The sequence below is a fragment of the Oryzias melastigma genome, linkage group LG16 (assembly GCF_002922805.2).
Source record: "Oryzias melastigma strain HK-1 linkage group LG16, ASM292280v2, whole genome shotgun sequence".
Lineage (NCBI taxonomy): Eukaryota > Metazoa > Chordata > Actinopteri > Beloniformes > Adrianichthyidae > Oryzias > Oryzias melastigma.
This window is the reverse complement of record NC_050527.1, coordinates 31,463,169-31,482,974: the sequence shown is the minus strand read 5'-3', so window position 1 is coordinate 31,482,974 and position 19,806 is coordinate 31,463,169. Positions and strand designations below refer to the sequence as shown.

Sequence of the window (19,806 nt, the reverse complement as noted above, 5' to 3'; positions counted from 1 at the left end):
TCTGGTCTTTTGACTTTATCCGTTTGCCGTTATCCCTCCATCTTGGCTAGCTAAAACAGGTACAAAAGATCAATGAGTGGGTCTTTAAGTTTGGTTGTTCCAGTTTTTTTTTAGAAACGTGACCTTTTAGCTGTTATAGATTTACAAGAAATCACCCATTTTCCACTTGTTTTGAAGTTTTTTTGTATCTTTTATCTTATATTTACATATTGATAGGGTTATCTGTACAGAAATAAACATCTTTATCTGTTCTTTATCCTTCACAGCCCAGAGAAAAAGGCCGTATGCGGTTCCACAAACTGCAGAATGTTCAGATAGCACTAGATTTCCTCAAACACCGACAGGTATGAATCACCACGCAATATATGATGAATAAACCTGATCGTCAAGGTGAAGTGTCTGGAGTGTTCTGCTTGTTTTGTCTCTGCAGGTCAAGCTGGTTAACATCAGAAATGATGACATAGCAGACGGAAACCCTAAGCTGACCTTGGGGTTAATATGGACCATCATCCTCCACTTCCAGGTCTCCTTTTCTGTCAGTGTGATGTTTCATTATTTTATACCTGTCACCTCTGGGATGTCTGCTGCGGTTTCCTTACCTCCTTGGAAACAATCAAGATGGGTTTGGGTTTTTAAAAATCATTCTCCGAGAAACATCACCTTTTCGCAATCATTCACACCTTAAAATTAATCTTAGAAGAGAACTTTTGTAACAGAAAATGTGTTCAAAGAAACAGAACAGACTCAGGGTGTGTTAGTGTGAGTCAGCCTTGCTCATCCCTTAGGGGAGGGTGTGTCAGTGTACAATTTACTGGCCCTTTACACTCAGTCACACCCAATACACTCCAGCCTTCTGCTGGTTCTCCTTTTCATGCTGAGGGCCGCCATGCAGAGACACCTCGACCCCCCTTCCCCACCCATATAATTAGAGGTTTGGATTGCAGAAAGGCAAAGGAATGCTGGGAGGTGCTGATAAACAGATGCAATAGAAACACAGCTGTGCCTTGCAGGAAAATAGTATTTTAATGGTTGAGAGATAAAAAGTTGACACATTGGGGAAACGGTGATTGGTTGCCACACCACTTCCTGCAGTTCTACTTACAATAAAATGTGGAAAATAAAAGTACTGTATTTTTCTAAATACAAGTTCCAAGAGCCAAAAAGGCAAAACAAAAAGGAGAAAAAAATGTACGTCAGTCTGGAGCATAAGTCGCACTTTTTTTAAAGTTCTGAACGAATCCGCCAAGCTCAGTGTAATGTTGCGTTCACAACAAACCTGATTCATGCATCAAATTCACATTTACTGCTTTTCTTTAATGTATATCAAATTTGATTGTCTATTCTTGACCAAAAAAATGTGTTCATAAACTAGACACTCCCGTCACATGTGGGAGGAGCTACTGTCAAGTATTTAGGCTCAACGCCAAATGGAGGCATTGACTGTATATCTGTAAGACATGGATGATGTTGAGAGATCAGGTTAATTAATATTGAAGAGCTCATTGTAGAGCTTCTTTCTTTTCCTTTCATTGGGAATCTTTACTTTCTACTGCAGGAGTCAGTGTCTGAATCAGTGGTGAACAACAACCTCCTGAATATCTGGTTAATGATATATTTATATATAGATAGATAGATAGATAGATAGATAGATAGATAGATAGATAGATAGATAGATAGATAGATTAGCATGAAACTTTTATTTTGAAGTTCTTAAATATACAGACTTTTAATGAAAAACAAATTTTAAAGTGGACAATTATTTTGAACTAAATGGACACTAAACTATTAAAAATATCAAAACTGCCAACAGACTTTCTTTGTCGCAGACAATATAAAAAGCATATATATTTTTGTAGTCATCAAAGTACCAATCCAACATGATGTTACAACAGAAACACTTGATTCCTGTTTAAAATTTGTAAAAAATCCATAGATGAACAAATCTTTTGTGATAACTGGAGTGAGAGTTTGTCTTTATGAAGTGACAAAAACTTCCAGCTGCTCCTGTAGTGACTGCAGTTTGTCCTATACAAATGATTTTTCTTAATAGGAAGAACCTGGGTTTGAATTCCTCAGATATTTCTCTAGAATTTTAATGTCACTAGAAAATATTTTCTTTATTGGCCTGAGTTTATTTTCGACCTGTTGATCGTGATCGACATAATGAGCATCCCTGGTCTGAATGGTCTAGCTTTCACAGTACTTCTGCCTCTCTGTACTTCAGTTTGCTGTCCCATATTAAGAAGGTAAACAAATTAAAACAAGAATATTAATATCTTGGTGTAATTAAAACAAAATAATAAAGTTCAGGAGGAGAGCAATCATATTCTCCTCCATGTTTGTTTTGGACGCCGCTTCTTCTTCTGTGTCGCTGTCAGTAGCAAATAATGATAAACACACCTACAGCGCCCTCAAGTGGTTGCTAGTGGGAAACAACAGCTAAAGGGAAACTGGTTGTTAGTGAGAAAATAACAAATAGATGAGCCTATTTATGTATTTAATAAAATCACATATGTCACTCCTGATAAGTTGCACCCCTGACCAAACTATGCAACAAACGCGACTTATACTCCAAAAAATACAATATCATAGAAAATCTCTTTAGTCGTGCGCTTGACAGTCCATCCCAACTACATTAATTCACTTCCTGTTAAAATTACTTTATTTATTATTATTCAGCATCTTATGTTAATTTTAGTTTTTTTATAGTTAAATTATGTAAAAAAAAATGAGGAAAACAGAAAAGAGATCACAATAGTTTGCTTCTTTCTCCTCCCTTTCAAGCATTTTCTTGATTTGATTGAAAAATATGTTTTTAATTCTGAAAAAAAAAGGACTAAAAGTTATAAGATTTTTTAAATCGTATTGTTTAGTACCTTTTGTACTTTGCAGGAGTAGAAGTAGAAGGCGTGTTAGAAATGAAGTAGAAACTTTGGTTTTATTGATTTCTACTCATGAAGTCAGAGTCAATAAAAAAATCCTTATAAATCCATTACTAATGCAGTTATGCTGATAAAGACATGTTCATAAATGATTAACAAATGAAACAGTTTGAGATAATTATCACTTTGTCCTAAAATGATCTCATGGGGTGATGGGTAATTCCATTTAAATTGATCTTTTGGTTTCCACTGACCTCATTTTCCTTCAGGTTTTATTGCAAAATGTCCACAAATGCTGTGTTGATTCATTTTTTATCATGTCAATGTTTTAGATCTCCGACATCCAGGTGAATGGGCAGTCAGAGGACATGTCAGCCAAGGAGAAGCTGCTCTTCTGGTCTCAGCGGATGACGGAGGGCTACCCGGGAATCCGCTGCGACAACTTCTCCACCAGCTGGAGGGACGGCAAGCTCTTCAACGCCGTCATCCACAAGCACTAGTAAGTGTGGAAGTCGTTCAGCGGTTGATGCAAACGACATCAAAAAGTGCAGACAGGAAAGCCGAGTGCAGGTCAGTGCACCAGCATGCAGGCTTTAGCTCCATACTTGCACCGACAGCGTTACATGCCTTCCTTGTCACAAGTTTAATTCAATACTGAGCTCACTGAAGCAAAAGGACCATGGAATGCTCTCCAATGTCAAATTACGCTTCATGATACCAGTTAAAACCTGCTCTGTAATTAAATCTCGCCCTCCGTCCTGAAATCCTTTCAGATTTGATAACCGTGATGGGAGTTTTATAACTGTAATGAATTAAAAGCAAAGAGACGGCGGCGGGTATGGGCATCTGTACACGTCTGCACTGACATTAACAATGTTCCAGTTTTAATATGATCAGTCCTCTAATCACTGATCAGGAAAGTCCCAATTCTCAAGTTTTTGCCATTAAAAAATTAACATTCACATCCAGCAATCTGGAGATTTGAGCTATAATTCTAGAATGTGTGTATAATTTATGGGGTGCTTTAACTAAAAAAGCTAAAAAATGTGTCTGCTGAACCAACAATTCCCTTAAAGATGTTGTTTTCAGTATAACAAACCAAACGACTGGAGATTATTCTGTGTCAGCATCCTGGGAAGTCATTGTTCGTGTAATTCCCATCGGATACTTCAACATCTGTGGTTTTTGTCCATCCAAAGTCTGGAGAGCACAGCAGAAAAGCAGGATTAGATGAGGTAAAATGTTTAGGTTCTTTGACAGCCTTTATGGTTAAAAAAGAAAAATGTACCTGCAGGGGCAAGTTCTCTTGAACTGGAATATGTGCCTGGTGTTTTTTTTTTCTTTTCATTTTTGAGACTCCTGAGGCTGGCTCAGTGTTGCTTTTCATAAAGGTCAGGGGTGTGGTGTGGTGTGTGTGGGTGTAGCTATAGAACCCTGTCAGCCACATGAAACCGTGGCACTACTTTGTGCAGAAGCATCAGAATGGGCAAATGGAGACGATGTGTTCCTCCATCGACTCTGAGATCTCCCTGGGTTCCTGTGCGTGCACTTTGAGCCTGGATTTGAAAAGCTTCAGATGAATCCAGTCCGACTTGCTGTACCGACAGGATTATTTTCTTCATCTCAGCAAAATGTGCAAAGACTTCAAGAGGAGCGGATGAAGATGATGGACACCTCAATGCATTAGGATTAACCAGTTTTTACATTGTTTTATTTCTTGCTGCTGCATGAGAACAGTTTGGTAGATGTTATCATGCTTAGTGGAAGAAGTAAGTCCAAGCAAAGGAAAGGAAGTCTGGGTTTCATTCGCGGCCTCTCAGGGTCCGTCAGCGATGTGGACAACCGAGTGGTCATGCTATGCGAGGACATTCCCTCTGAGGGCTCCTCCTGGGATTCAGGTCGGGGCTCTCACAGCTCGGGGGTCCTCTCCAGCATTGAAGAACTGGGCCACGGAAGGAGGTCGCGTAGCTTTCACGGAAGAGAGGACCAGAGCGGCCTCCCAAGGCCAATGAAGCAGCACTCTGTCCGAGAAGTCCGCCGCGTTGCATCTTCTTCTGTTTACGGGCGCCACCCAGGCCAATCCACGCCACGCATCCGAGAGCTGTATGAGATCTACTGCATCTGCTCCCTAATATATTACTGATACAACTGATTTGTAGATTTGAAAAAGTTAAGGCTGAGAGATGGTTAAAAGTTGGAAGCTAGCTCCATGGATGATTGATGAGTTGAGGCTATTCAATCATTCTGCTCTGCAGTGTAGAGACTTGAACTTTTGTCTCTCCTGAGTCAAGCCTTGGCTGGTTTCTGACTTAGAATGTGTCAGATCTGATCCTGGTAGTCGTCCACTAAATTACATTCCAGCTATACATTCTCTAACATCTGCCAGGAAGATTCAAACACCCAGAGGACAAACAAGCAGGTGCTCATGTGGGTTTGTCAGACTGTGAACAGGTGGGCTCTTTTACAGCGTTTAGCCATGGGCAGTTGGGGTTAAAAACCCGGCTGCCAGTTTACCTGTTACACCACAAAACACAAGTACAAATTCATAGTATTTCTTGTCACTTGGTTATATAATTTATTCCGTGGAATTTTAATTCATGGAGATCAAGTCCGACTTCTGTGTATATAAACAAAAAAAAAAAAAATGGAAGCAATTTTTTATTTTTTTCCCATTTTTTATACTACAAGTTTACTGAAAACTGTCAAAGTCAAGCTTGTACATCACTATCAAATGTCAATGTCCTTTTGAGAAGCTGTAATTTCTATTGTCCATAACCTTTAGTGTCTAGTAATCATCAGTTCAATGTGTTTTCTCACTAGTCCCAGGCTCATCGACATGGGTAAGGTGTACCAGCAGTCCAACCTGGAGAACCTTGAACAGGCTTTCAGTGTGGCTGAGAAGGATCTGGGAGTGACGCGCCTCCTGGACCCTGAAGGTACTGATGTCAAAAAAGGATTTTGTGACTAATGGAGCTCTGAGTTTTAAAATAACAGGTGTCTGTAACTCTGTTTCTTTAATACTTTAGATGTTGACGTTGCACACCCTGATGAGAAATCCATCATTACTTACGTCTCATCTCTGTATGATGTCATGCCTCGCGTTGATGTCCAGGATGGAGGCAGAGCCAGTGTAAGTACAGATACTATTAAACTATACAAAGAGAATAGAAGCGGAAAATTGACTTTAGAAAAATGCAGGCTAGTTTGATAAAATATTAATCAAATGTATTGTTTTACGGTTAATCTGTTACAAACTGGTGGTTTATCAGATAAACCACAGATGGGTCATTTAGTTAAAGTGTGATGGTGTTCACTGATTGTTTTTCTTTTGCTTCATCAAACAAAGTAAATCAATCATTTTATTATCTACAGTATATAGCACCTTTAAAAGCAGGAGCAAAAAAAATAAAATGTGAATGAAATCATGAAACAGTTAAATATAAAAAAGAAACAATAAAATCGCTAAAACAATCAAAACAGTTAAAGAGTAAAATAACCATTAAAATTAACCAAAAAAAGTAAACAAATAAGAATCTGGCTCACTAGATCTGTTCGCTGGCATTAAAGCCTGAGTAAAAAGATGAGTTTCAAAACTAAAACTGCAAGAGGTCTGTGTATAATAACTTCAACAAATAGTAACTTGTTAAACTTTAAGTCTTTTTTGGAGTTACTTTTTTGGGTTGTTTTGCCACCATGAAACACAGAAGTAATCTTTTGATTTTCCTTGTTCTTAAATGTGAACTTTTTTAACATTATTACTGACCTTAACTCTTAAACCCGGAGTCTGACTGCACACCAACGCTATCTGAAAAATCTTGAAAAATAAGCTGCTCCTTCACCGTTCCGTCTGCAAGCACAACATGTGGATTGTTTTTAGCTAATCCAATTCGTGGCAGTGTGTGATTGAACAAAAATGCTGGAGAAGAGGAGCCATCCTGCTTGTTGTCGTTGAGCCTCATGTGTCTTTCTGCTGCGTTGGCTGCAGGAGCTGGAGCTGCGCTGGCAGGAATACTACGAGCTGGTGACTATTTTGCTCCAATGGATTCGTCACCATGCCACGATCTTTGAGGAAAGAAAGTTCCCTGCCAGCTACGAGGAGATCGAGGTGAGCTTTTTTTGTTGTAACTCTTAAATCCAAGGGGTTTTGACTTTATTTAAAGTTCTTAAAAAGCTAAAGCCTTTATAAAAAAAAATCTGTTCTGTAAAATACAATGAAAAAGAGGCTGTGGCAGCATCCTTTTGTTGTATCAAAGAATGCCCTAGTATATTGTGTACCTGTGGACAAATACGGGCTGCTGTATTCAAAGGCATTGTCCTAATGTGGGTGGAATGGGACCATGCTCAGGCATTGATTTCATTAAGCTCGGAAGATTCCCCCTAACCACTCCCTGTCAGTGTCCTAGCACAAAAGCATAGCGTGACTTATTTATCTATCTGTGACTTGCAGAGATGAATTATTGTGTGAATAGTTTGTAAGCATATAGTGATTCTGTTTCTTCTGTACGCTTTTTGGTACATAAAAAACTCAATTACACTTTCAGCAATCTTGGAATCAAAACATTCAGTTCAGGACATTATCGCTTGTATTTTTAGTATTCTGACACTTTTACGATTTTACTCAATTTATGCGATTTTTCAGCACCTTGAAATGAATGGGAATTTTTGAAATTTCTGCATTTAGAAACATTAAGCATGTTTGCACATTTGGTATTGTTATATTTCACAAAAATGTGGAAATTTTACACAGTTTTTTACAATATTGCTTAATTTCTTTTTCATCCTAATGCAATTCCTCAATTTTTTGCGCACTTTGAAACCTTTGCAATATCAAATTATTAATTATCTACTGAGGGTTTTTTGGCTTTTCTTGAGTTTAGCTAAAATTTCAGCCCAATGCTAACGTTTTTGGCTAATTTGGCATCTAATGAGGTTTTTTGGGCTAATTCTGAGTTATGCTAGTATTTTAGCAATGTGCTAGCTTTTTTTTGGCTAATTTGGCATTTACTGGGAATTTTTGAGCTAATTTGAAGTTTGGCTAATATTTTAGCAACGTGTTAGCTTTTTTGGCTAAATTGGCATCCACTGAAGATTCTTGGGCTAATTTAAGCTAATTTTTTAGCAGCATTGCAATGTTTTTTTGTCATGATATTCTTCAAATTCTTTGTTCACTTTCTGCAAATTATGCAATTTTGGAATCAAAATGTCCAGCAAGTTCATGACATTCATCAAATAAAATAAACCTCATAGACCACATTCAGCAAAAAGCATTCACAGTAGCATTATTTCAGGTAATGCAACTTTTCTAGTTAAACAGAATGACTATAACAATATTGTTTAGTATAGTGTTTGACAGATTTGGTCCTGAAATAAAGATGGGGGAAAATGTGACTCTGTTTAGAGGCTGATTGAGTTTGCAGCAGTCATGGGAACGTGTGTCCATCGCTTTTAAGTAGATGAGACATCACCTCACTGTTCATGAGCTAAAATGTGATGTGTTGATGTACACATTCCACAAACATTTGACAACCTGGTAAGGGTTGTTCTTGTTCAGGTTCCCATCACAGTAAATGTTCTCTGATCATAAAGAATATCAAAGCTTTGGTGTAATGATGTGTAAAAATGTGCAACTTCAGTGGCGATGTGTTCAGGCTGTGTTTGGTGCAAAAGTTAATTAAAGGATAAAACCAAAAATCTAATTACTGCTCTGAATGTTTCCTTTGTTTATTTTTACCACAGCTTCTTTGGCGCCAGTTCCTAAAGTTTAAAGAGACAGAGCTTCCAGTCAAAGAGGCTGACAAGAGCCGCTCCAAACAGATCTACCAGTCCTTTGAGGCAAGCTAACTCAAATTATGCCTTCTTCTATTCCTTTTTTTATCTGACCTCGCTATCATTATCATAAAGCTATACATATCATATTGTTGTTCACAGAGTGCAGTGCATGCTGGTCAGGTGAAAGTCCCCCCAGGCTACCATCCCATTGATGTGGAGAAAGAGTGGGGTCGTCTTCACGTGGCCATCCTTGAGCGAGAACGGCTGCTCAGGATAGAGTTTGAAAGGTCGGGACAGTGGAATTCAATTTGACAAATTCAAAAATATGATTATTACTGAGATCTTTAATGCAAAAAAAAAACATTTATAATTTCAAAATTAACTTAAAGTCCTGCTCCAACTATATTTTTATCTATTGTAAAATTGTTCCCAGTGGTCTATTAATCATAATTATGCTATTTTTAGCCAAAATTAAAGAGCTTGTGTTGTTTTCTAAGACAGTTTCTGCAGCGCAGCAATAGTTTATCAGAAAATCCCCTCTGGATTGTTGGCGGGACGTACAACCCTAAGCTAGCAGTAGCGAAGCAAAAAATAAAAATGAAAAAATGGCTAGCAATATCCGAACTATGCAGTTGCAGAGTTTTGAGCCAGATTCCAGCTCAGACGAGGAAAACACAGGAAAATGTAAATGGATTTATTTGTCTGAAAGTAGTTGCATCAGAACTTGAGTGAAGCACGAGTTTGAACCATGAGTTTTATTGCTCCTGATGCATCCTGATTTGAATAAATAATACTCAGAAAACACCGTTTTAATCTTAAATTATTTTATTTACTGTACGTCCTCCACCACATGGAAGATGCTACAACATGTTAAAAACACAATTTTAGTTGGAGTGGGTCTTTAATGCAATGCAATCAAGGGAAATCTGCAATGATAGAAACTTTGACTCTAAATAAGCCTGAGAGGAGTCATTTGATGTCATAACTAAGAAAATACTTGACAGACACGGCATTCTTCAAAAGACGGAAACATCTAAAAACATCAGATTGAAAAAGCTGATTCTGTTTAAGGTTTTTCATGTCTGCAGCTGGCAGTTTCATGAATTGAAGGGGACGGCATTTATACATCACTACCACATCCGAGTCCCTGATTGGTCAACTGTTTTAACTTTCAATTTGCTTTCAATTGCCATGGTTCTTGTAAGTAGAACCTGAAAATGGTCGTAGAAACTTTTGTAGAGACATGTCAACGCGGAAGTCCGAAACACGTATAGCCTATACGTGAGTTTACATGGACTATTTTTGAAAGGGGTTGCTTGATTATGCATTACTGAGGGCAGTGTGAAAGACATTAAAGGATATTGAAGAAGTTTGCCGATTGTCAACATAACAAGACCAAGAGTTTTAGTCGTTTTATGATTGAAATACAGATGTCATGCTAACCCAGCTTTACAAACTTCAGAGTCGGACTGACCCGGATTCATTTCCGTGTTAGCATGCTAACAATGTCATTTAATTTATCTGTAGCTCATTCAAAGGAATCTCACAACTGTAGCAACACTTTAGATTTTTTACTTATAGGTGTTAAAGACTGTTATAGCATTACATTTAAAGATTTGCTATAGTTTGTAATGGAGAAACGTGTCATCCAAAGCCCACTGAATCTTGCTAAACGATAGTCATGCTAGCTGTTTTTTTAGCTAGCTACATAACTAGTTTGCTAGCTAAAAAAACAATTAGCATGACTATCTTTATGACTATCTTTTATCTTTGCTAGTACAAACATGCTTTTTTAGAAGCAGTTTTATTGTCATTTAGTGATAGTAAATAAAGCAAATACTTGATGTCTGTGTTCATTTGTAAAGAGCAAGAGAAAGTACCGTGTACTGCTACACAATTTGATATAATTCAATCTGATAAAAGAGGATTAGACGTTGCAGATTATTTTTGCATTTCGAGAGAGATGCCTGTGCGTGCACAGAGGGAGGGTTTCCTGTCATAAGACTTTCCTCTCGTCTTTCAGTCTAACAAGCTTGTTTTCAGCTTGTAGATGTGGATTGGCTGAATTAACAGACTGTATTTGAGGGAGAACTGCAATGTTTTTCCCTCTCACTTTTAGCTTGCTTAGCATCAAGTTTTTAAGAAGAGTGCGTCTATTTTTTAACTGAAATGGCATTTGTGACTGATCCTCATAAACTGGAGTATTTGCTGCTTCGTGGGCGGTTGTAAGTGTTGGGATGGGCTTGTTTGCTGGGCCTAAGGTGAAAAATGAAAAGTTTTGTTACTGTTTCATTCATCAATCTTTTTTTTTTGTCTTATTCAGGCTTGAGAGACTCCAAAGAGTTTATGGTAAAGTCCAAATGGAGTCAGGCGTCTGTGATGATCAACTCAGCCACCTGGAGAGTCTCCTACAATCGGTAAGATCCGGTTCATTGGGTTCAACAGAGTGACACACCTCCTGCATGAAGGATCTTTGTTAGTTTGCACACGTCACCTGCAGGAGATCCAGAAGATGATCTTAACTGATCTGAGATTTAGTTTTCTTGTCATCCTATAATTAAAGTCTCTTGCCTATTTAAAAATAGCTCATCTGTTTAGGCTTAAATGTGACTTCTGCCTTTTTAGAGTCAAAGTCAGAAATGGAAAATAATAGGCATGAAATAATTCCTTGTCTTTTTCCAGGACATCCGTCTTCTGAATGCTGGGAAACCAGCTAAGCACACAGCAGAGGTGGAGAGGGAGCTGGACAAGGCCGAAAACATGATTCGCCTGTTATTCAATGATGTGCAGTTTCTCAAAGATGGGCGCCACCCTCAGGCTGAACAGATGTATCGCAGGTGAGAGTTGCTTCATGCTGCATTTGAGTGCATTAATAAAAAGATATATTATAAAGGACATTGTTTAAGCTAAAAGAATACAATTATAGGTGTAACACCACAAAATACTGATCTAACTCCTGCTTGTGTTCCTAAACTCAGAGTTTACCGCCTTCATGAGCGCCTGGTGAACTTGCGGAGCGACTACAACCTGCGGCTGAAGCAGTCAACCCTGACTGCCGCCCAAGTCCCACTGACCTCCCAGCAGACGACCATAAAAGCGCGCCCTGAGGTCGACGATGTGACCCTGCGCTATGTTCAGGACCTGCTGGCGTGGGTGGAGGAAAACCAGCGGCGCATCGACTCTGCAGAGTGGGGATCCGATCTGCCCTCTGTGGAGTCACAACTGGGCAGCCACAGAGGTCTGCATCAGACCGTGGAGGACTTTAAGTCCAAGATTGAACGCGCCAAGTCTGATGAGGTAAGAAAGGAGTTAGAGCAACAAACTTCTCCTCATTAACCAGCTGAAGTAAACTCAGCGTGGGAGGATTTTGTCCTGCTTTAATGTAATATCTTTGGCATTTATTTTATTTCCCAGAGTCAGTTATCTCCTGTGAGTAAAGGATCATACAGAGAGTACCTGGGAAAACTGGACCTTCAGTATGGCAAACTACTGGTAAACATTCTCCCATTTCAAATATTTCTTGCAGGTGAAAGTCAAATCTTGGAGTAAACTTTTTCGGAATTATTTTTTTTCCTTTAGAACTCCTCCAAGTCTCGCTTGAGGAACCTGGATTCACTCCACGCCTTCGTCTCTGCTGCCACAAAGGAACTGATGTGGCTGAATGACAAAGAAGAAGAAGAAGTCAACTTTGACTGGAGTGACAGGAACACCAACATGACGGCTAAGAAAGACAATTATTCAGTCAGTAGTCGTGCATACTAAGCATTTTATTTCAGATTGAAACATTGATGATGGTTGTGTAACCATTTTATTTGTGCCTGCTAGGGTCTCATGCGAGAGCTGGAGCTTAGGGAGAAGAAGGTCAACGACATCCAGGCTTTGGGAGACAAGCTTGTCAAAGACGGACATCCTGGCAAGAAAACAGTGGAGGTGAATAAAGCTGTCATTTTTTCTTGAGTATTTTAGGGAGGAGCTACACTCTAAACCAACATACCTCAATGTTTTCTTTCTTTATTTTTAACCAGGCGTTTACAGCTGCACTGCAGACTCAGTGGAGCTGGATCCTGCAGCTTTGCTGCTGCATAGAAGGTCATCTTAAAGAGAACACGGCCTACTATCAGGTGTGAAACACAAACATTCATGGATCACTATGTGCAGTTCCCACAAATCTGCACTAATGTGAAGTTTTAGAAAGGGTTTTGATCTCTTTATGTCACCTGACTTTGCAGTTCTTTGGCGATGTGAAAGAGGCGCAGGAGAAGATGAACAAAATGCAGGAGAACATGAGAAAGAAATACAGCTGTGATCGCTCTACAACAGCCACACGCTTAGAGGACCTGCTGCAGGACGCCGTGGTAGGTTCATGTGTGACCTTTCGTAGAGTTCCGATTAAATAAGCTAAATGAATTTAAGCTAACACGGCTTTTCTTTGGCTGTAACAGGAGGAAAGGGAGCAACTCAACGAATTCAAGACTCTGATTACAGCCTTGAACAAGAGAGGCAGATCCATCATTCAGCTGAAGCCCCGCAACCCCACCACCTCCATCAAAGGCAAAATGCCCATTCAGGCTGTCTGTGACTTCAAGCAGCAGGAGGTGAGGGTTTCTACAAACAGTGACACTTGAGAAATACTTGATTGGATCATAAGTTCAACAGAACCTCTTTCGATGTGCTCCAGATCACCGTCCATAAAGGGGATGAGTGCGCTCTCCTGAACAACTCTCAGCCCTTCAAGTGGAAGGTCTTGAATCGCTCCGGACACGAGGCGGTGGTTCCTTCTGTTTGCTTCATTGTCCCTCCAGTCAACAAGGAGGCTCTGGACAGTGTGTCGAGGTGACGATCGTCAGCTGTCTTTGACCTGCTCACTTCCTTGGAGTTGCTCACCTTTGTCTGTCCTCCCCTAGTCTGGATTCCAACCATCAGCAGATGTTGACCATGTGGCAGATGTTCCACGTAAACATGAAGAGTCTGCTGTCATGGCAGTACCTGATGAAAGACTTCACACAGATACGCTCTTGGAACACTACTACGGTTGGTTTCAACTCTTTAGTCTTAAAAACTAAAATATAATGCACACAAATAATTGGTGCTCAGATTAAGGTCCTACCAACCCAAATATTTGGATGATTATTCAGTCCAACGTTTTTAATTTTTCAGTTGAAGACCATGAAACCAGAGGAATACCGACAGGTCATGAGGAACTTGGAGCTCCACTACCAGGACTTCATGCGCGACAGCCAGGACTGCCAGCAGTTTGGTCCGGATGACCGCATGCAGATCGAAGGGGAATACAACAAGTGCGTGAAGCACTTTGATGACCTGATTCACTCCATGGAGAAGGGTGAGGAAGTACTCTTTAAAACACCAAGCATACATAACATTTTATTCCATTTTAAGAAGAAGAACTGATAACCTGTGAAGGGATTTTACAGTCTGTGATTGTCAATTCATGTTTCAGGGCAAATAGTTAAGCTTAGAGGTGAGTGGCAAACAGCAAGCCAGAGCTAGCTAACCAACCAGCAGATGTGTGAACACGCTTCAGACATGAGCACAGCTGTGACTGCATGATGCTTTATTTCTGCATCCAACCAACAGCATATTGTTTGTTAGTGATGGAAGCTGTGATGGTTCTTACATTTACTGTATTTTGTGGACAATAAGTCGCTCTGGTGTATATTAAAACACGATAAAGAAGAAAAAAAAATCATATTAAGTCACACTTTTGGGAGGAATCTTATTTAGTATAAAACAAGAAAGAACATTTTTTCTTGACAGCCAAATCATAACAGAAAAGACAACAATAATATACTGAAACATATGGGGAATCTAGAATATTATGTCATATGAACATTTATTCGGAGAAATCAAGTCAACTAAACTCTTTATATCACTTTAAATCACTAAATCCGTTGAATTCTTCCTCCTCTGGAACAATCCACCAAACCCAGCATAAAACTGAACAGTGCTTCTTCTTCTGTTTCTGTCAGTACCAAATACTAATACACACACCAACAGCGCCCTCTGGTGGGTGTTGGCGTTTATTTTTAAAAGTCACATATAAGTTGTTCCTGGGTATAACGCGTGGTTCACACCAGACGCGGAGGTTCTGGGAAGTGGCGCAGAGCAAAGGCAGCTTCCATTTGCACCCTTGTTAACCTGTGTTGTAGTTCACACCAGACGCGAAGCACGGCGCCATAGCAGCGATCGTTTGGGCGTCTGGTCTATTTTTTGCATGAGCCACGAGTGATCCGCTTCAGTCCTGCCGAGAAGTTATGCCAAGACACTCGAGAAAATGCGGTCCATTTCGAAATATAGCTAATGTTTCACAAAAAATAACAATGTATTTAAACAAATGTTGTATCTAAACAGAATATACAAATAAAAAAAACACACAAAAAACAAACAGACACTGAGACACACACACACACACAAATCAACATATTGGGCTGACTACGAGTGGGTGTGGTTTGGGGTGTCTAATGACGGCCAAAAAAAGCTCTAAATAACCACAGCTGAGCAGAGACGCATGTTGACCATCACAGAGAAATACGGGTCTGGTGTGAACTGGAGGTGAAGCGGATACTGCACACACTTAGCCCGCACACCACTTTGCAGCGCTTCTGCGTCCGATGTGAACCAGATGTAAGTCCCACCTCCATCTAAACTATGCAAAAAAAGAATAAAAGCGACTTATACTCCAAAACATACATTATATGCAAACTTTAAACACAGAAGTGTTTGGTGTCGACAAATACACATTTGTGCTGGCATGTCTGACAATGGGCTGCACCAAAATGAAAACGCATTTGGCAAAAACTTTTGTTTTAAATCACAATGAAAACTTTGCTAAACTGCTTTCAGCTCTGTGTTGTTGTAAAAAAAAAGGCTTTTTTTTTTCTTTTCATTTTAGAGTGATCTGACTTCATCCTAAGCATTAGGCGAATGTGTTTATATTAAAGGGTTTGTTTTTCACAGGCCAACAAGATGAGACTCTGTGTAAAAACTACATCTCTGAGGTCAAAGATCTGCGTCTGCGCATCGAGAACTGCGAGACTCAGACCGTGTCTCGCATTCGCAAACCCCTGGAGAAAGAGCCTCTGAAAGAATGTGACCAGAAGTCCAGGGATCAGAAGGTACTTCAACAAATATTACATCCTAGAGTTTTAAAATTGATTAATTAATTTAGTTATTCAGTTTCTAAACCCGTCTTAGGGGTCACGGGGCTTCCGGAGCCTAACTCACCCACTTGGAAGAGGAATAAAAAATAAAATGAAAGTTACAATTAATAAGAAATAATTTATAAGAAATAAAATGTAGTGTATCAATCAGGAACCTTTCATAAGAGGCAAACAGAGAGGCAGAAGAATAGAGAGAAAAATTCTTACATTCTAAAAACAAATAGCTGAGATGTTGCAGCGACATCAGCAGTTTTGGCTTATTATTCTCTGCTGAATTTTCCTACAGGAATTCTTTTTGCACGTTTTGTCCTTTCTTTTTGCCAGTTTCTGTAGCCTCTAGTCTCATGTTGCTGACTCTGATCCTCTTTGCAGAGAGTGCAGAACGAGCTTGAAGGCCTTAAGAAGGACCTGGATAAGGTGTCTGTGAAAACGACTCAGGTCCTGAACTCGCCCCAGCAGCCGGCCTCCGCTCCTCTGCTGCGCTCAGAGCTCGAGCTCACCGTGCAGAAAATGGACCAGACCTACATGCTGTCCTCTGTTTATCTGGAGAAGTAAGACCCCTGCAGCTGATTCTAGAATTTTTACATTTCTGAAACAATTGGGGTTTTTTTGCAATAAAAACATTTTATCCTGCAGGCTGAAGACAGTGGAGATGGTCATTCGTAACACGCAGGGCGCTGAGGGCGTGCTGAAGCGCTACGAGAACGCTCTGCGGGAGGTTCACACTGTTCCTGGTGACATCAAGGAAGTGGAGAGCTACAGAACTAAACTTAAGGTAAAATAACATAAATTGTCCAGATAAATTATTGAAGTGATCACAGTTGATCAATCGTTTTCTGCTTTTATGACGTTTTGCAGAAAATGCGCGCAGAGGCAGAGGGTGAGCAGCCCATCTTCGACTCCTTGGAAGCGGAAGTGAAGAAAGCCTCGGCTGTGAGCGACAAGATGTCCCGCGTGCACAGTGAGCACGATGCCGAGCTGGACCACTACCGCCAGCTGATGACCAGCCTCCAGGAGCGCTGGAAGGCTGTGTTCACCCAGATGGACCTCCGCCAGAGAGAGCTGGAGCAGCTGGGCCGCCAGCTGGGTTACTATCGCGAGAGCTACGACTGGCTGATCCGCTGGATCGGTGACGCCAAGCAGAGGCAGGAGAAGATCCAGGCCGTGCCCATCACCAACAGCAAAGCTCTGAAAGATCAGCTCGCTCAGGAGAAGGTAAAGTCTTCCTAGCAAACACCTTAAATTGTTTCACATCTGGGTCTAATTTTTGAGTTCCATTACAGAAACTTCTAGAGGAGATTGAACAGAACAAAGACAAAGTTGATGAGTGTGAAAAGTATGCCAAAGCATACATTGACACAATCAAGGTGAGCAACAATTTAGCATATATTATAAGTTCATTTTTGTAATTAACAGTAAAAAAACAACATTTTTTCTCTCCGTTTTGTGCAAACAGGACTATGAGCTGCAGCTGGTTGCATACAAAGCTCAGGTGGAACCACTCGCCTCTCCAGTAAAGAAAACCAAAATGGATTCTGCTTCAGACACCATCATTCAGGAGGTAGACGCTGACGATTGCTTTTAAACAGGAACAGACCAGGGTAGACTTTATTTTTACCACAGATACGCTATTTATTATCATAAGTATTATTAGGAATTCACAATAATATTGGAGTTTCTAAAGGGCATCAAGAAACAAGAAGAATTTAGCAAAAGTTGAGGCTTTTTACAGCAACGACAGGCTCTGAATTTGATTCTGATTGATAATAAAAAGTCATGTAGTCAATTTTTATGAAAGCTGAACGTTATTATGCTACGTTCACATCAGTCAAGTGACATTCATCTTCAACTTTTAAGATATGATGTTCAAAATCGACTTTCTCTGTCTGATATTAGCGCATGTCCACCACCTAGAGTTGAAAAGTCTTAGTGTGAAACATCAAAGTGATGCAAATCTCAAGAATCTGCTCCAGTTTTTTTTTGGACACAGTTCTATTCCAAATTATAAAAGAGTAGATGTCATAATTCTGGCGGAGCAGTTATTAATTTATCTTCCATGATCAATTGACAAATAGTTAGCTCTAACGCAGGGTTCCTGCGTGCTCTTAAAAAGTCTCAAAAGCATTGAATTTATTAATTTGAAAATAGATAAGAAGCTTTAAAAACGTTTGAATCCAAATTCTTATTTTACACCTATGGCTTCTCCCTGCCCCTACATTTAGTCCTCCAATTGGAGAGATATAGAAAAAAGTGTTTTCAGTTTAAACATTGCTCCCACTCGATGATGTCATCAATAGTCACCAGTCAGCTATGTTAGCGTGGAGCTGCTAGCACTCAGAAATACATAACAACAGCAGTTTATAACTTTTTAAAATGTCATCCTAAAACAATAAGTCATGACTTACGTTTTAAATGTAATGTAGACTATGTTTAATACCGCACTGAAAAAAACAGAATCTCAAGAAAGGAAAAGTCTCTTTTCTCAAGAAAAAAAAAAGGTATTTTCTGTTTTGCAAGAAAAATAATCTTATCAATAAAGTTTTTCAATGGCAAAAAAAAAAATCTTTATTTGAGAAAACTTGTATTAGTGACAAAAAAAAAAACTTTTCTTACAATATTGACAGATTTCTTTGTTAATTTATTTATTCATTGTTTTTTTAAAGAAGATCTTTCAATGGGTTACAAGGTTCTGATTTATTTATATGGGACTTGTTTATGCTGTGTGTGCTGAGAAAAAAAGTAACATCAGTAAATGTAAAAATTTTTAAGATTTATTTAAAAACTGCTGGTAGTGGGGTGTTATAAGTTTTGATGACATTGAGATCAGGAATGTTTTATCTTCAGCTAAATTTGTTGAAATGTGAAGTCTCTATTCTTTACTTAATTATTACAGTTTTTACTGCTCATATAATAATGGATAGTATTAAAAAATCATGTTTAAAGTAATTATTTGGGAAAAAAAAAACATATATATTCTGGATAATCAATGTAAATGTAGACTATAAAGCTAAATCTAATCAATTGTTGGGATTTCTTTTTCTCTTTCCGCATCAGTATGTCACTCTGAGGACTCGATACAGCGAGCTGATGACTCTCACGAGTCAGTACATCAAGTTCATCACTGAGACGCAGCGCCGCCTGGAGGACGAGGAGGTGCGTGACATTTGCCTGAGGGTCCCAAACAAACTAGATTCTAACACAAACCTAACCAAAACAAACAAACACACAAACAAACACGTTCCCATCAAGTCACACACATGCATGCAAAAACACACACGTTTTTTTCTGCTTGTCTCATGACACACATGACACTTAATGTAAGAGTGACAATCACTTCCTTTACACGGGTTGTGCATGATAATGCTGGCATGCCGTAGCTGACCTGACAGCCAGAAGCTTCAGGAAGGAACATGTCAAAATAAAGCTGAAGATGACGATTGCGAACAGACGGCGTGCACGTGTTTGGAGTGTGCTCACATTCAAGAACGTGAGGAATCAAAGCAGATTCTTCTCTTAAGCTCTAAAAGGAGGGTTGAAAAAGGCGAGGGTGAACTTTTTTTCCATCCGTTCCGTGTGTGTGGTACGTTTACAATGAGGGGTTCTTTCTTTCACTCCCTTCACTTCTCATTTCCCCCCCTTGACCTTTCATTTGTGTTGAGGGTAAACTCTGTTTCTGTTCCATCATTTCCTGATTTAACACAACTTGACGGATCCACATCCTTTTCTAACCTGATGTTATGTTTGTGTCCTTGCTTCTTTTAAATGCTTGCCAGTGCTTGTCCATGATGAATGCTTAACTTGTCTGAGCACTAAAAAGGTAAATGACTCGGTGTGGAGTGTTTTGTGCCTCATTTTGTCATCTTAACATCTACGTTTCTCCTCTAACAGCATTTGGACTCTCCTTGCGTTTTTTTGATTTTCAGAACTTTTGCTGAAACTTTATAGCCTCCTTTTTGTCCTAATAATCTGCAAATCTT

At 39.4% G+C, this 19,806-nt stretch overlaps 1 protein-coding gene across 1 annotated transcript in view; it reads left to right on the top strand.

The window, feature by feature from the left end:
* macf1b (microtubule actin crosslinking factor 1b) overlaps positions 1-19,806 on the top strand; it is a 103,438-nt gene that overhangs the window by 33,017 nt on the left and 50,615 nt on the right. Inside the window, exons 5-32 of the mRNA XM_036215925.1 lie at positions 267-344; positions 431-523; positions 3,215-3,381; positions 5,703-5,818; positions 5,909-6,012; positions 6,868-6,987; positions 8,619-8,714; positions 8,811-8,938; positions 10,975-11,068; positions 11,334-11,488; positions 11,630-11,948; positions 12,066-12,143; positions 12,231-12,392; positions 12,477-12,581; positions 12,677-12,772; positions 12,881-13,006; positions 13,094-13,246; positions 13,330-13,484; positions 13,556-13,682; positions 13,809-13,992; positions 14,110-14,130; positions 15,627-15,784; positions 16,202-16,380; positions 16,466-16,604; positions 16,688-17,044; positions 17,113-17,196; positions 17,286-17,390; positions 18,884-18,982. Coding sequence (XP_036071818.1) covers positions 267-344; positions 431-523; positions 3,215-3,381; positions 5,703-5,818; positions 5,909-6,012; positions 6,868-6,987; positions 8,619-8,714; positions 8,811-8,938; positions 10,975-11,068; positions 11,334-11,488; positions 11,630-11,948; positions 12,066-12,143; positions 12,231-12,392; positions 12,477-12,581; positions 12,677-12,772; positions 12,881-13,006; positions 13,094-13,246; positions 13,330-13,484; positions 13,556-13,682; positions 13,809-13,992; positions 14,110-14,130; positions 15,627-15,784; positions 16,202-16,380; positions 16,466-16,604; positions 16,688-17,044; positions 17,113-17,196; positions 17,286-17,390; positions 18,884-18,982 — 3,798 coding nt within the window. The remainder of the gene's footprint in view (positions 1-266; positions 345-430; positions 524-3,214; positions 3,382-5,702; positions 5,819-5,908; positions 6,013-6,867; positions 6,988-8,618; positions 8,715-8,810; positions 8,939-10,974; positions 11,069-11,333; positions 11,489-11,629; positions 11,949-12,065; positions 12,144-12,230; positions 12,393-12,476; positions 12,582-12,676; positions 12,773-12,880; positions 13,007-13,093; positions 13,247-13,329; positions 13,485-13,555; positions 13,683-13,808; positions 13,993-14,109; positions 14,131-15,626; positions 15,785-16,201; positions 16,381-16,465; positions 16,605-16,687; positions 17,045-17,112; positions 17,197-17,285; positions 17,391-18,883; positions 18,983-19,806) is intronic.